This window comes from Brienomyrus brachyistius, unplaced genomic scaffold, assembly GCF_023856365.1.
Source record: "Brienomyrus brachyistius isolate T26 unplaced genomic scaffold, BBRACH_0.4 scaffold104, whole genome shotgun sequence".
In the NCBI taxonomy this organism is placed as follows: domain Eukaryota; kingdom Metazoa; phylum Chordata; class Actinopteri; order Osteoglossiformes; family Mormyridae; genus Brienomyrus; species Brienomyrus brachyistius.
The window spans coordinates 306295-321461 of record NW_026042379.1 but is presented as its reverse complement, the minus strand read 5'-3'; the positions used below and the strand labels follow the sequence as shown (position 1 = coordinate 321461).

General features: G+C 43.7%; 2 protein-coding genes across 2 annotated transcripts; both read left to right on the top strand.

Moving 5' to 3' along the window:
* Positions 1-1937: 1937 nt before the first annotated feature.
* Positions 1938-9281, top strand: LOC125727608 (glutathione hydrolase-like YwrD proenzyme). The gene is made up of 12 exons (XM_049004455.1): positions 1938-2175; positions 2270-2389; positions 2917-3070; positions 3807-3960; positions 5392-5589; positions 6439-6591; positions 6957-7044; positions 7355-7526; positions 7769-7925; positions 8119-8289; positions 8404-8488; positions 8752-9281. Exons 2-12 carry the CDS (start codon positions 2275-2277, stop codon positions 8991-8993), a joined length of 1689 nt encoding a protein of 562 aa, XP_048860412.1. The 5' UTR covers positions 1938-2175; positions 2270-2274; the 3' UTR covers positions 8994-9281.
* Positions 9282-11367: 2086 nt separating this feature from the next.
* LOC125727588 (DNA-directed RNA polymerases I, II, and III subunit RPABC1) lies at positions 11368-15102 on the top strand. The gene is made up of 8 exons (XM_049004415.1): positions 11368-11558; positions 12257-12431; positions 12921-13036; positions 13133-13213; positions 13956-14014; positions 14376-14454; positions 14538-14613; positions 14893-15102. The coding sequence occupies exons 1-7, from the start codon at positions 11502-11504 to the stop codon at positions 14601-14603; spliced, it is 633 nt and encodes a 210-aa protein (XP_048860372.1). The 5' UTR covers positions 11368-11501; the 3' UTR covers positions 14604-14613; positions 14893-15102.
* The last annotated feature ends 65 nt before the right edge of the window (positions 15103-15167 follow it).

Below are 15167 nucleotides of genomic sequence, written 5' to 3'. Positions count from 1 at the left end.
ACTAGTAAAACTGAGCTGCTTTACATCCCGGCTGACTCATCCCCCCTCCAGGACCTTGCGATCTCTTTCGACAACTCCCTGATCCGTCCTTCGGTTTCTGCTAGAAACCTTGGAGTTACCATAGATGATCGGTTGTCATTTTCCTCACATATCGCCAGTCTTTCTCGCTCTTGTCGGTTTCTCCTCTTTAACATCAGGAGGATACGTCCATTTCTTTCCACTCAGGCTACCCAGATACTCGTCCAGTCCCTCGTCATCTCACGCCTTGACTACTGTAACTCGCTTCTAGCGGGTTTACCACTGAGCGCCATCCGTCCCCTCCAACTGATTCAGAATGCAGCTGCTCGTCTTGTTTTCAACCTTCCCAAGTTCTCCCACACCACTCCTTTGCTGCGCTCCCTCCACTGGCTTCCTGTAGCTGCACGCATCAGATTCAAAACACTGATGCTGGCATACAAAGCCAAAAATTCTCTGGCACCATCCTACCTAAAGGACCTCATCACACCACGCTCTGCACCACGATCTCTCCGATCCTCCAGCACTGCTCGACTGGTCCCTCCTCCCCTCAAGGCACAAGGAAGACACGCATCTCGGCTCTTCTCTGTCCTGGCACCTAATTGGTGGAATGAACTCCCCCTAGATGTCCGAACAGCTGAATCCTTGACTGTCTTCAAGCGACGACTCAAAACATTTCTTTTTCAGAAATACTTGACGTAGAACTTCTATATTCTTTCTCGACTCTTATTCTGGTGTGTTTTTTAAAAAAAAAAAAAAAAAAAAAAAAAATTCTGCACTACTCAATGGAGTTCTCAGAGATAGTATTCATAGCTTGGGTCCTTATTGAGCTAGCATCGGAAATTCATTGCAGAGTCTCGAAGCACTTATGTAAGTCGCTCTGGCTAAGGGCGTCTGCCAAATCCTGTAAATGTAAATGTAAATGTAAATGTACTGCAGTACACCATGTTAACGTAATACCGCCCAAGCCCAGACTAGTAACTTTAAAATTTGATAAAAGTTCACCCGTTTCATTGCACTGTTTGTATTTGAGTTTGTTGCAGTACATCTGCCCGCTGTTGGTCTAGTGGAATATTACTGCTGTATGCATGCTGTCTGCGCACCGACCGCAGCCGCAGCCGCAGCCATGCGCAGTATGAAGGCAGTCTGTCAGGCGCAGGACAGTCCCCACCCGAAAGCGCAGGCGGTATAGTGAAGAATGAATCGGCCTTTATAATGTACTATATTCATACAAATTCCACTGAAATTTTATCAACCCGCCACCCCAGCAAATATTAACTCCCAACTTGGGCTAACACCGGGTATTGGTATATCAGTATCGGTCATACCGACCGTACGTGGGGCCAATGAGCGTGGTTGCTGAATATAGACACGGATATTCACCTGATGACAAAATATCAAAATCACACTATTAGTACCGGATACTCGTTTCAACCACATATTTGGCTCACACATAGTTAATATTACGGTGGAATAGAATTGTTGGATTTCCCAGAGAAAACTGTCTCACACTGCAGAGCTGGCAGCCCGTGCAGTTACCAAATGCAAAATTTCAGATAAACTGTATTTCAAAATCTTACAATTAGTAATTATTTTGTGTGATTGTTACATCTATCAGTTCCATGTTCCATTTTAATTATTACATACAAAATCAATCAAATGTCTTATAAAACCATTTTAGGGTAAAAGTCAAGAGATCCCAGTCTGTACACAGCCTGATTAATCTGGCTAGTTGGTCAGAGATACTTAACATCTCAATCTGAATTTTGCCGAAATGGGGAAAAAACGGTGTACAAAAATAATCACGTACTGAAGAGTTGTTCAGGTAGGATTAATGCGTGCATTACGGAAAATTGGTATAATGTTTAATTCTAACTTATTGTGCTGCTTGCTCACCCGGACGTAGATTTGGGCATGGACGGTCGGGACATTGGGGAGTAGCGTTTGCCTTCGGGGGCGGGGGGATTCGGGGCTATTTTGGTTCCTGTCGGTGTTTATCGCAAAACTACGCCCATGCTTGTTCAGTAGGTTTCTAAGCTTGTCAAATGTCAAATAGATGGATGGAGAAACGACTTTTACTGACCGGAGTTAAAGACAAGATGAAGACGTAAAGATCGGACCATGTGCTTGCGGTTACTTCTACAGTCCGTAAACAATCATGTGAGACTCGCTAGCAAATAATGTTTACAAATGATTTTACTGCAAAAAAATGAAGTTCGTAGTTAAACGGTGCTTTGAAATCGGTGCTTTACAGAGTGCATGGTGGGTTTTGCGAAGGGGACCATGCTGCCCTTCATTTCTCGTCGCTCCCCAGTCGTTTGCCTCAACGGCTGCGTCGCCTCCAGCCAGCCGCTCGCCTCGCAAATTGGGCTTGGTAAGTATTATACGTGGCAGGATGAGAACACAAAATATTAATGTCTGTTAAGGTCAATGCTTGGACAAACCTTTTGAACTCATCACTTTAATGCAAAAACAACTATCAGATTATGGATAATCAATACGTAAAATATATAGGTTTTGCACAGCGAAAAGCTGGATACCCATGCAGCATTTTGGGGCTATAATCATGGCTGGAATTTAGGAATTTTTGCCGCTAGCCAAAAAATGAACAGGGTCCAGATTCATTTTTCACTAGCCCACAGTCACCTGGCTATATATTAAAATAATTTAAAAATTCCAATCAGGCACACAGCCAAAGATTTTTTTGAAAAAACTGGAGTTTAAAATCTGTGAAGGGGACCCCAACTCATTCCCCCCCAGTCCCGGAGGTACCTATCGCTAGGGTCGATCGTTCCATTTCCGATATGTTAATGCGTTAAAGCCCTGTTATACATCCAGCTTTTGTCCAGTTAGTACTGATTAGTGCGGATGAGCCTGGAGTTTCTTCCCTGTACTTGGCAGACACTCTGAAGCGGGGGGGCAATGCGGCCGACGCAGCGGTGGCTGTAGCGGCGGCGCTGAGCGTGACGGAGCCGTGCAGTACGGGCCTGGGTGGAGACTGCTTCTGCCTCTATTATGAAGCCCACACCGGCCAAGTGCGCGGGCTGAACGGCAGGTAAATAGGACCTTCAGCTGGGGTGATGGTCCCCATCACAGGGGGATCTCCGCAGTGTGAGCCTTGTCTCAGCAGGCAGGGAACACACAACGCAGGATGTCCCTTCTAAGGAAACTACTGCTAACCTCCAATATTTGGCCTATATCTCCACATCTTTATTGTATTGGGGATCTGGATGTTCTCTGTACACACCCACACATCACAGAGCTTTCTTATTTCCTGTACATTCACTGTTATCATAAATAAAAATGACTTTGCTTGGGGATCAGTGATTCACACAGAGTTTGGAATCAACCAGATCTCCCCCATAATTCACTTCTCTAATCTCTCTCCTTTTCAGGGAAGACATCTCCTTCTCACAATGTCATGTTATGAGTGTAAAGTATGGACCTCGATAATCAAAACCAGCCAGTACAACCCCCTGGACCCTTTTAAATCACTGGAGACCACAACCCCCCCCCATGCTCAACTCATAGTTATGCACTTCTGTCACGTGGTATTTACTGGTTAGCATATTCAGTAATCTGCATGTGTATAAGAGCACTAGCACAGAAATGAATTAACAGGTCAGGAGTTACTTTGATTGTGATTTTTATGTTTTATACTTGTGTTTTCATAGTATTACTTTGAATATTTGGACGGTCAGAGGGGTGGCTGATGAATGAGAGGTCTGATCATTCCGCGGCTTTGTAATATGGAACATATCACCTGACAGCTCCACCCCTTCCTCTTGCAGTGGGCGGTCCCCCAGGGCGCTGACCTTAGAGGTGCTACAGGGAATGGGCTTTGACAAGGCCAGCCCCCCCCCACTCTTCCACACCCTGAATGTGACTGTCCCTGGGGCCGCTGCCTGTTGGTGTGACACTGTTGAATTCTTTGGAAGCAAAAAGGTGCACTATTTATACAATTAAGACGGAAAATAATTAGGTAACACTTTACTTAAGGCCACATTTTTCGTAATCCATAAACACATTCATAACAGATAATAATGCATTCATAAAGCATTATAAACATGGCTGTAAATATTTATCAAAAAGTACACCAACACATAGCTATGGGTATTACCTTTATAACGCATTATAATGGTTAGTATAAGCATTAAGGATGCTTTATAGCTGCATTATAAAGGTATCTAGTGCATTATAGACGAGAGCTTCATGAGGTAGTCATAATGCACAATAAGCTATAATGAGTTATGCCTTTTGATGAATATTTATAACTATATTTATAATGCTTTATGAATGTATTATAATGCATTATGAACAGGTTTATAAATTACTAAAAAATATGGCCTTAAGTTAAGCGTTACCAATAATTATACGCTTTTGTGGAAAGCTGGGAATCTTTCAAGCAATTTTAGGATACCAGTTCATCTAAAGCACTGGTCTTTTGGACTGTGGGAGGACTCCAAAGCCACCAGAAGATTCCCACAGAAACACAAGGAGAAACCGCACGCAGAGCTGGGCATAGATACTGAGGCCATGCCCTTAGAGGCATGAGATGCAGTGCTATTCACTGTGGAGCTATACCACCCCAATCTGGCATGTGTTTGTCATGAAAATAATAGGAAATTTTCAATATATTTTCATGGAAGACAGCTGTAGTTTTTATAATGTAATCTTACAGTTAAGTCAAGTCATTTTAAAGTTTAATCATTATGTTCTTTTAATATATCCCTGGGCACATAGGTAGATATGCAGGTGTACATGCAGTGTTTCAGGATTGTCTAAAAATCTAGGAATATTAGTGAGAATAATTAATGTCTTGTACTCATTTTTACCTTATTATTACCTGCTTATATTCAGCTAATCTGGAGTCTTTTATGTGTTCTGACTTTTGCTGCTGTCAGGGTGTCCTCACCATGAACAGCACCAGTAACACCATGGCTATGAGATATTGTGGAATTAGTATTGATGTAACAGGGCCAGTCTTCTAGTGGCCAGGATCCCTCTACTCCTGGCCACCCTCACCGCTGCGTTTCATGTAAATGCGATCATTCATAGGGATGAATTCACCATTTAGTTTTCTTGACCTGCATGGTCAGATAGCCGTCATATGTTCTGTTTGTTCCTGAAGTTTTCTTTTAACACGAAGAATATGATTGGCTAAACTTCTGTATTTATTAAGTGGGAAGCAAAGCAAGTTGGGGCGATCAGGTGAAAATTTGCAGCATAACCTGCTAGGTGAGATGAGTAGGAACCGTTTATAATCAGCGCTTTCACACTGAAGTTCCAGAACCTGGTTCCTGGACTGTCTCCACCGGGGACTTTTGTAACTCCTGGCGACCTTCGGCTGTCTGATGCTTTGTTTTGGTACTACAGCTCTCCATGGGTGAGATCCTTCAGCCCGCCACTGACCTGGCGCTATCCGGCTTTCCTGTCGCTGAGGTCACAGCGCACCACTGGGCCAACTGGACAAAGGGTTCTGGCACAGATCTCAGTCCAGACTTCCTGATCAACGGCCGGCCGCCACAGCATGGCCAGGTTTTCCGTAATCCTGCTCTGGCTCAGACACTCAAGGTAAAGATGGTAGACAGTAAGTTTTCGGTATTACTGTAGTGAAGATGGAGCAGCTTGAAACATTTCATACTCTGTGTCTCAGAGTAGTTTTGTGTAATTTGTTGCATTTCTCAATGGACTTATTTAGCTGTCTCTCATAAATTTCTCAATCGCTCAAAGTATAATTCATTGATTCATGGACTGATTGATTAATATTTATTAGATTTTATAGTGGCAGATTCCTAGATCAAATTTCTAGGTCTATTCTTAAATTAGTACAAATATGCTTTCAGGGAATCTGGGTACCAAGAGGTATGTAAGATCGGCAAAGAGACACACTCTGTAATCAGGACTTCTGCACTGAACCTGTCAGGTAGACTGAATGAAAGAAACGCTCCCTCATCTAATATTGGCTTTAAAGGGGCCTTATTATGCAAAGTCTTAAGGCCCAAAGTAGATACCAAAGGAAGTAATTCTTACTGCTATTCTCTAATCTGCCAGAAATGCCTTGTAGGAATTCCAACCCTTACTTCCGTGACATGGTGAGGTCACCTCATAATACAATCCTTATTGGCCGCTTACCTGGAAGCTGTCTGCAGACTGCAAGATAGGAGTGCCATATGTAGGGAAAACTGACCAATCAGAGCAGACTGGGCTCGTTGGGGGTGGGGATTAAAGCTGTAACCGAGCATTTCTGACAGGTGTACAGTATGAGACAAATTATGCATTTGGGACATTTGAAGCATGTAAGTCTATTATAAAACTAAAAAGAGCGTCATATGGCACCTTTAAGTTCTCTTATTATCGTGTTGGTTCTCCGTAGGGTTCCTTAGATGTCCTCTTCTAAAACAAATTGATTCTCTCTTCCAGGAGCTTGCGCTACATGGCAGATTGGGCTTTTATGAAGGCAGGATAGCAGAGGCCATCGTGGATGTAGTCAGTAGAAACGGTGGGGTGATGAGCCTGCTGGACCTGAAGAGCCATGCTAGCACTGAGGTCGTGCCCATTTTCACCGATTACAAAGTATGTGTCGGCTGGCACCATCTGGGCAGTAGCAATAACTGAAGGACACATATAGCTACTTTACTATTTATTTGCAGAGGTGGGTAATTCAGGTTCAGGGAGTAAAAGTCCCAACTAGATGAGTACAGAGACTCAGTCACAGAGTACTCAGCTGGTATTTTTGAACAGAATGTAAATTTTACAAATAGTAATGTAAATTGACCATTATTTTGAATGTTCTATGAAATCCATTCATCTGTTTTCTGTATATGTTGTCATAGTGAGTGATGTAGAAACCTAATGTTTAAAGTAGATTTAAAGTGTGTTTACAAGTCGTACTAGAGGACCGTAAATTAACTTGTAGATGTGCATGTGATTTCTTTTAGGGAGTAAGACTTTGGGAAATTCCACCCAATGGACAGGGAATAACAGCTCTCATTATCCTCAATATATTAGAGAACTTCTCCATCAGAGGTACAGCTCTCATTCATCAGTAATCAACTTGGTAATTAATTATAATAGTGAATGTCTTCTTTCATGGAAGACATGGAAGCGCTAATAGTGGGTTAACATGATTTACTATCACTTAAATCTGGGAGAAACTCAATGAAATATTCAAGGGTCAGTGTCATTTAGCAATTTCTGTACGTGGGGTACGTGTGTGTTTCAATAGCCCTAGAAAATAATACTGTTTTGGCCTGCATGTGAAGGAAGAATGTTTAGATGTTCTTTCCTTAATGGTGAAAGTGATGCTTTGACTGTTGGCTGTTGCTGTGGCTTGTAGAGATGGGTCACAACACAGCCGCCTACCTGCACGTCCTGACCGAGGCCATTAAGCTGAGCGTGGCTGACGTGGCCCGATTCTGTGCTGACCCCGACAAGGTCAGCATGCCAGTGGAGGGACTCCTGTCTAAGGACTATGCCCGACAGCGAGCCCAGATGATACACATGACAGAGTAAGGGTCGTCTCCGATACAGGAGGGCTGCTGCAGTGGCTTGTTTGGGTTTTTGTTCCTGGTTAAAGAACCTCTTACAGTGTTTCACAGGGATTTGGGGAACACATACATAATTGCTTTAAAAATATAGCTATATTTTCAGTAAACAGTGATTGAACAGGTGATGCTCTCAGGATTCTTCTGCTGCTTGAAGTGACACGATTACAGTTTTTCTGAGAAGTTTCTGTATTGTTTTCCCTCAGAGCCAGCTGTGTCAGCACACATGGCGCGCCCCCTGGAGGTGACACCGTGTACTTCAGCGTGGTTGACCAGCACGGGAACGCCTGCTCATTCGTCAACAGCAACTACATGGGGTTTGGGACTGGGCTGGTTCCTCAAGGCTGTGGATTTTCCCTTCAAGTGAGTAGCATCTATCTGGCTTTCATATGATTTCCAAAAGTGCTGATATATGTTTGGAAAGAGAAGGGGTGGGGTTGGGGGCAGACTTACGAGGATCACTGAAGCACTTTGTACAGCTGGAACAGTTTGCATGTTTCATTGTATTTCTTGATGCCCTTGCACATTTTCTGCATTTAAATGTCACGTTTTGTAGAACAGGGGAGCAAACTTTTCCCTGGATCCTAGTCACAGGAACTGCATCGGCCCTGGAAAGAGGCCCTATCACACCATCATCCCCGCCCTGCTGACGGACCCCGTCTCCGGCAGGCTCCTCTGCTCCTTCGGAGTGATGGGCGGTTTCATGCAGCCCCAGGGACACGTGCAGGTGCCAAGTGCCTGCCTGCCCGCCGCACACACACCACACCCCCAGCACATCCCGTCCCTGCCAGACAGATGGAGCAGGAACAGTCCGTTAGATTTCCTGATGTTCTTTCCGCAGGTGCTGCTTAACATGCTGGACTTTGGAATGAATCCACAGGAGGCCCTGGACGCCCCTAGGATATTTGTAAAGTTTGATAAGTCTGGTAAGTGTCTCGCGTTGAAATGTGAGTCCAGTTTGAGATTTCTGGCTTGAAGTACTGGGAACAACCCTTTTAAAACTCAAAGAAACTATTCCTTTCCTGTTGTACAGCTGTAATGATTATTAAATATTCTCATATACACTATATTATAAACATTATAAAATAACATTATAAAATAATGATTAAAAAAAATACTAAATTTTTTCAGTTACTTTTTTTTATGGTTGGTGCTTTGCGGTCATGTGACCTGGCCCTGTGTGCCACAGGCCAGGGTTGGCAGCTGTTGGTGGAGGCCGGCATCGACGAGGAAGTGGCAGCAGACCTCCAAGCCTTGGGTCACCGTATCTTCTGGCCGGTCTTGGGGCACAAGCGGGTGCAGTTCGGACGCGGGCAGGCGATTGCGGTGGGGACTTGGTGGGAACCTGACAGTGGCCCATTAAAGACGGCCTCCAGGGTGCTGTGGGCGGGGTCAGACCCCAGAGCGGATGGCTGTGCTGTGGGCTATTAGACTAGTCTACTAGTCTCTGTTTGTCCTCAGGAGAGCAATGGAAGTCATCACCTATCTTTGTTGTCTAGACAAGGTTCTCTGTCTTTTTCGCTTCTTAAAAAGCTTTATCCCCTATTTGTCCTCTGCAAAATCCTGAAAAATTCATCCTGTAAAGTCATATGAAAATTGATGAAAATTAAGCCAGAATATCACAAAATTATTCAATATTGAATAGATATATTCTTCTTTATATTTTCTACATTGTGTTGATATGTCACCAAATGTAAAAAATAACATAAAAAAATCTGTTAATGCTTAACAAATAAACATTTTTAAGTACTACATACATCCATCATCCATCTCTCTTAAATTCACTTCCAACGAGGGTTGCTGTAATATTTATACTCGCTCAGTTCCATTGATGGCGACACACTTCATGTAGACACACAAAACAATGCAGCCCCCCGAACAGCTTGATCACCATGGCAGCAATTCACATCAGCATGACGATCTGGGATCCATTATCAGGAATTACATTTCACAACATTAACAGTAAAAAAGTGGTAAAAAAGCAAAACCAGTCCATTGAGTATTTTAGAATGTACAACGGAAGTAGTCTTGATTTTTTTTTTTTTAATGACTTATTAAATATATTCTTAGGTAACTAAATACAAAAAATATGTATGGAGATGTTTGAATGGGGGCAGCACGGTAGTGCAGTGGTTAGCACTGTTGCCTCACACCTCTGAGACCTGGGTTTGAGCGTCTGTTAGAATTTCATGTGTGTGGAGTTTGCATGTTCTCCCCATGTCGTTGTGGGGTTTCCTCTGGGTACTCTAGCCTCCCCCCACAGGCCAAAAACATGCTGAGGCGAATTGGAGGTGCCAAATTGCCCATAGGTGTTCATGTGTGAGTGAATGGTATGTGTGCCCTGTGATGGGTTGCTATCCCATCCTGCATTGTTCCCTGCCTTGTGCTTATAGCCTCCAGGCTAGGGTCAGGACCCCCTTAACCCATTTTACAGAAAAAGGATGGCTGGGATCTCTCCAGCCCTGGCTGTGTGTTTGTAGAGATGGTATAGACAGGTTCCACAGATTTTACTGAACTTTGCTTTCTCCCCCACCCCAAAAATTTGGGGGGGGGATGCCAGACCTGCCAAGTCTCACACATGATTCTCACCCTCCCACAAGCCCTTCATTTTCATACATCCATGTTTAAGTTTCACCCTAAATAAAGTTGTTTTGCCATTTTATTGCATTTCTCTATCACAGCTACGTGGCACAGGTAGGGTCATCTACAGGCTAAACTTTACAACTTGTCTCCCACTTAAACCTTTCTGGTCAATCATGGCTGTTTGCTGTTGAATATAAGACCATGTTTGCTTGATTAATTGATAAGCTTCATATTTTTTATTTTCTTGTTCAAATGTCCTACATGAACTTATACATGAACATGGAGACCAAATTCTGAAAGTTACTCTTTCAATCAAAATCAATTTTGCAAATAACAAAACATACAATTATTATGTGCAACGGTCAGCTTTGCTGACATGTAATTAAAAGAATCCATCCATCCATCCATTTTCCAAACAGCTTATCCTATTCGGTCGCGGGGGGTCCGGAGCCTATCCCGGAAGCAATGGGCACGAGGCAGGGAACAACCCAGGATGAGGGGCCAGCCCATCGCAGGGCACACTCACGCACCATTCACTCTCACATGCATTCCTACGGGCAATTTAGCAAGTCCAATTAGCCTCAGCATGTTTTTGGACTGTGGGGGGAAACCGGAGTACCCGGAGGAAACCCCACGACGACATGGGGAGAACATGCAAACTCCACACACGTGACCCAGGCGGAGACTCGTACCCGGGTGACCTGAAATTAACCATCTTAAAAGAAAAGGCTTCTAAAATAGGGAATATTTGTAAATTTCAGAAGCTCCGGCATGGCAACCTCCAAAAAAGCCAGTTCTCCAGCAAAATTTTGCCAGTCATCCACCCTTGGTAGGTCTGAAATGCTGAAAAGCGAACTGCTGTTCCAAACTGTTAGAAGTTGGATGGCTGGCTCGATCAATGGACATTTTCAAAAGAAGGCTGATTTCTGCAAAGTTCCCATCTATTTTTCACACAAAAATACGGTATTTGGTAGCATCCTAGCAGTTCAAAACAATACTACCCGTAAACCAACCAGGTAATATGACTATAAAAAGAAACATGTTTAATCTAAATTGAGATAACATGTACTGCATAACCTTGTATTTCGCCGAAATCAACTTATCTGGTTAAAAATATTAATTTTTCTATCACATAAGCGGATATATCTTTTACAATTACTTTATAAAACGCACTTTAAATACAGGCAAAAATGTGGACGTCTTTCCATGGTCCTCAACCGCGACATCACGTGATCTCCTCGCAGAGGATGCCGGTTTACATTTCCAGAAGCGTGCGTATGTTTTTAGGAAATTAGCAATAATTGTACGATTTCCCTTGGTTTTTTGTTTTTAGTTCGTGAAACCTAGGACTTTATTATGGATGACGAAGAGGAGACCTATAGGTTATGGAAAATTAGGAAAACAATAATGCAGGTGGGTAAAGGCGACTCATTTTAATTTCTTTTTTTTGTCTGTCATAGGCAGGTCAATTCCTGGCCATAACTGGGGAAAGCGTTGTACAGTTATACGAAAATAATTTATGCTACATTTATTATGAATATTAATTTCTTTTTCTGTGGAAATCCAAATACGTACTTTTTTTCTAATTAGATGTATAAACTTTGAGATGCATACCATACCCGTACTGTAAATTCGACATTTAACACTAAAGTAACCCGTTATTGAAATTATATTAAAACTGTTGTATTAAATTGTTAAACTATACGTAATCTAATACGGCTAACGCATCAGTGACTGATTTCTCGGTCGTCTCTTAAATACAACAATAGAAAATGTCACTTCTGCGTCGGGCATCTTATTACTGTTTTGCTTTCCTCCTGTTCTTGCTTTAGTAGGAGAATAGAAAGTAGGCCGCCGTGGTTTTTGGTGGTTGAAATATAAAAATAAGATTCACCGGAACGTGTACCAGTGTAATAATTCATTTTGCGTTTTGTAACAAATATGAATCATATGCAAAAGTATTAACACGTATAAACGCTCATGTATAATTTTTCTATTATTAAATTAGTTTAAGTAAAAAGTATTATTTCTAGAAATACGTTGACTCTGCTGTTAGAAGCTGCAGAATATGACTCTCGATCATAATAACAGATTTTGTCTCTGTGGTTCAGCTGTGCCATGACCGTGGATACCTGGTGACCCAGGATGAATTGGACCAGACCCTGGATGAGTTCAAGGGCCAGTTTGGTGACAAACCCAGCGAGGGCCGGCCCCGGCGCACAGACCTCACTGTGCTGGTCGCCCACAACGACGACCCCACAGACCAGATGTTTGTTTTCTTCCCTGGTATGTCAGCCACTGCATTGCGTCCCGTGACCCGGTCTGTCCTGTCCTGTCCTGTCCTGTCTTGTCTGTCTGTCTGTCTGTCGACTTGCCAAAACATTCATTATGTTCATGGTGCTAAAACCACCTTTGCAGACTTCCTGAAATTCACAGGCAAATTTTTTCCTGCACTCCTTTGTTCTATGGTGATTCTCATTAACAGAGAAGGCAATTTACATCTTCTTAATTCCACAGGGTATTATTTGTATATCTCATACTTTCCAAGCTTTTTCAGTCTTATGCTAGGGGCTACAACATATTGATAATTTAAGCTGTGTTAGATATTCGGCCCTTCCACTTTCTAAATTCAGTGACAGACCCCCTGGATCTCTTGGTCCAGAGGCAAGCGCCCTAACCACTAGACCAGCCACACTTTTATGGTGCAGGGCTGTCACCCACAACTGGTAAATGAAAAACCAAAGATCTAAGACAGTTCTATTATATCTCCTGCAGAAGAACCCAAGGTGGGCATTAAGACCATCAAGATGTATTGCCAGCGAATGCAAGAGGAGAATATCACACGAGCTATTATCGTGGTGCAGATGGGAATGACGCCTTCGGCAAAGCAGGTACACAGGCTCTGCTCTGAAACATACGTCTCATCTACTCTCCACAAGGATGCAAGATGCAGATTAAGGGTTAATTCTACATGTTTCTACCTTTAGTCTCTAGTAGACATGGCTCCCAAATACATCCTGGAACAGTTTCTCCAACAGGAGCTTCTTATCAACATCACAGAGCACGAGGTAAGGGGGTGACACACACTGCACCCGCAGTGACGTTTATATAGACACATTCTTTTCGATTTAGTGTCTGCCCTGATTGTTCAGGCTCACGCAGTTGGTTTTTGTGTGGCGAGAATTAGAATGAACAATGGTATGTGGATTGGGTAGCACATGAGTAGACGATAAAGGGGGCAGGTTTTCATTCTAGGGACTGGTCTCCGATTAGTCCAGTCCTGTGCCGACTGACACTTAACTGGTTCCACTCAGTGAGGGCTGAATGAGTTTTAAAAAGAACAGCAGTTGTGTACCAGTGTCCCTCCCCTTGAAAGTTTCATGTTTACCATTCGTTTTGCTTTGCGAATTCCAATCTTTTTCAATGGAAACTTTAAAAAGGTTATCGTTCTTTTTTATTTTTCTTCATCCCAACCATGGTTTGTGGTCTGTACTATGAAGCGGGTCACTGGCTTATCAGGGTGACTTATTGGATTTAAGGTCTGGGCAAAATGTAAGTGAATGAACATGAAGTCCATTTAAACTGTGGTACCTTAAGTCCAACAAGTTACCCCGATAAGCCAGTAACCCCACTTTAGTGAGGCCACTGCTCTTCCCGTTTAGTTTGCCTTACCAGCCGTTGAGTGATAACGGTACTTTCCGAGTCCCTGATGTATCGGTTTCCTTGCTTGCTGTACCAGTTCCTGGACAGCGTTAGGTGTGACTGAGTGCTTCTAACAGGAACCGCCTTGTTGTGTTCTCCCCCTGACAGCTTGTTCCTGAGCACATCGTGATGACCAAAGAAGAGCTGGCCGAGCTCCTGGCGCGATAGTATCCTTCTGCAGGATTGGGGGGGCCGTACCTGGCCGTCCCCTCACTGTTTGCATATTACTGCTGTACTGACACCTGTACTGCAGCTTGTGGTCACATTTAGCGGCTGACATTCTGACAGAATGAGCTCTTGAGCTAAAGCCCCCAAATTAGACCAGCCTCATTCCCGTTTTAAACCTGGTCATCTGACTTTGTTAATCTACTCTCAGTCTGGCCCTAGAGGACATGCAGACGGTGCATGTTTTTGCTTGGTATGGAACAAAACCGTGGACCGTCTGTGTCCTCAAGGACCGGGTTGGGAAACAGTGCTCCACTCTACCACAAAGGTGTTTGCTACCTCCTGATCTCCACTAACCCTCAGCAAACTTAAGGAGAGCCAGCTACCCAGAATCCAAGCTGGTGACCCGGTTGCTCGATACTTCGGACTGAAACGGGGGCAGGTGAGAGGCGGTTTCCCCTCAAGTTCATTGTGTCATGGCAACACGGATACATAGACGTGCTGATTATTCCATTAATCCTCCAGGTAGTGAAGATCATCAGGCCGAGTGAGACGGCAGGACGGTATATCACCTATAGGCTGGTACAGTAAAGAGACTGCTGTGAGTGTCTGCTTGGATAACTTCTCTCGTGTCACTGTTGCTTCATGCAGTGTTTGCCAGTCTGGTCCTGTGGAACCCCCAGAAGGCCCACGTTTTTGCTCCCTCCCAGCTCCCTTTCAGACAGTCCACATTATTGCTCCCAACTGGGAGCTGGGAAGGAGGAGAGAGACAAACTGTTTGGGGTCCTTGAGGACCAGGTTGGGAGACACTTGCTTAGTGATTTAGTCTCGGATAAAGATGCGACACTGAAACCTGAGATGTCCTGCCGTTTCCTTGCAGGTGGTTCGGTGGTCTGCAGGTGAGCGGAGCCGGCATATCTTGGCCCATCCCCTACTGCGAATGGTGATTACTGGGCTGTGACCCAGAGAAAGAGAGTGGGGTCTCCCGGTCCCCAGGAAGAAGACCCCTGAAGTATTTCTGTTATGTTGGTTCACTGGTTTTGTGCTGGATTTTTTTCATATTAAATAAAGTTAACAGTTTTTGGCAGAACTCCGATACTGAAATGCGTTTTCAAGTGATGAGAATGGTGGCTAAGCTCAGGCTTTTGTTAATGG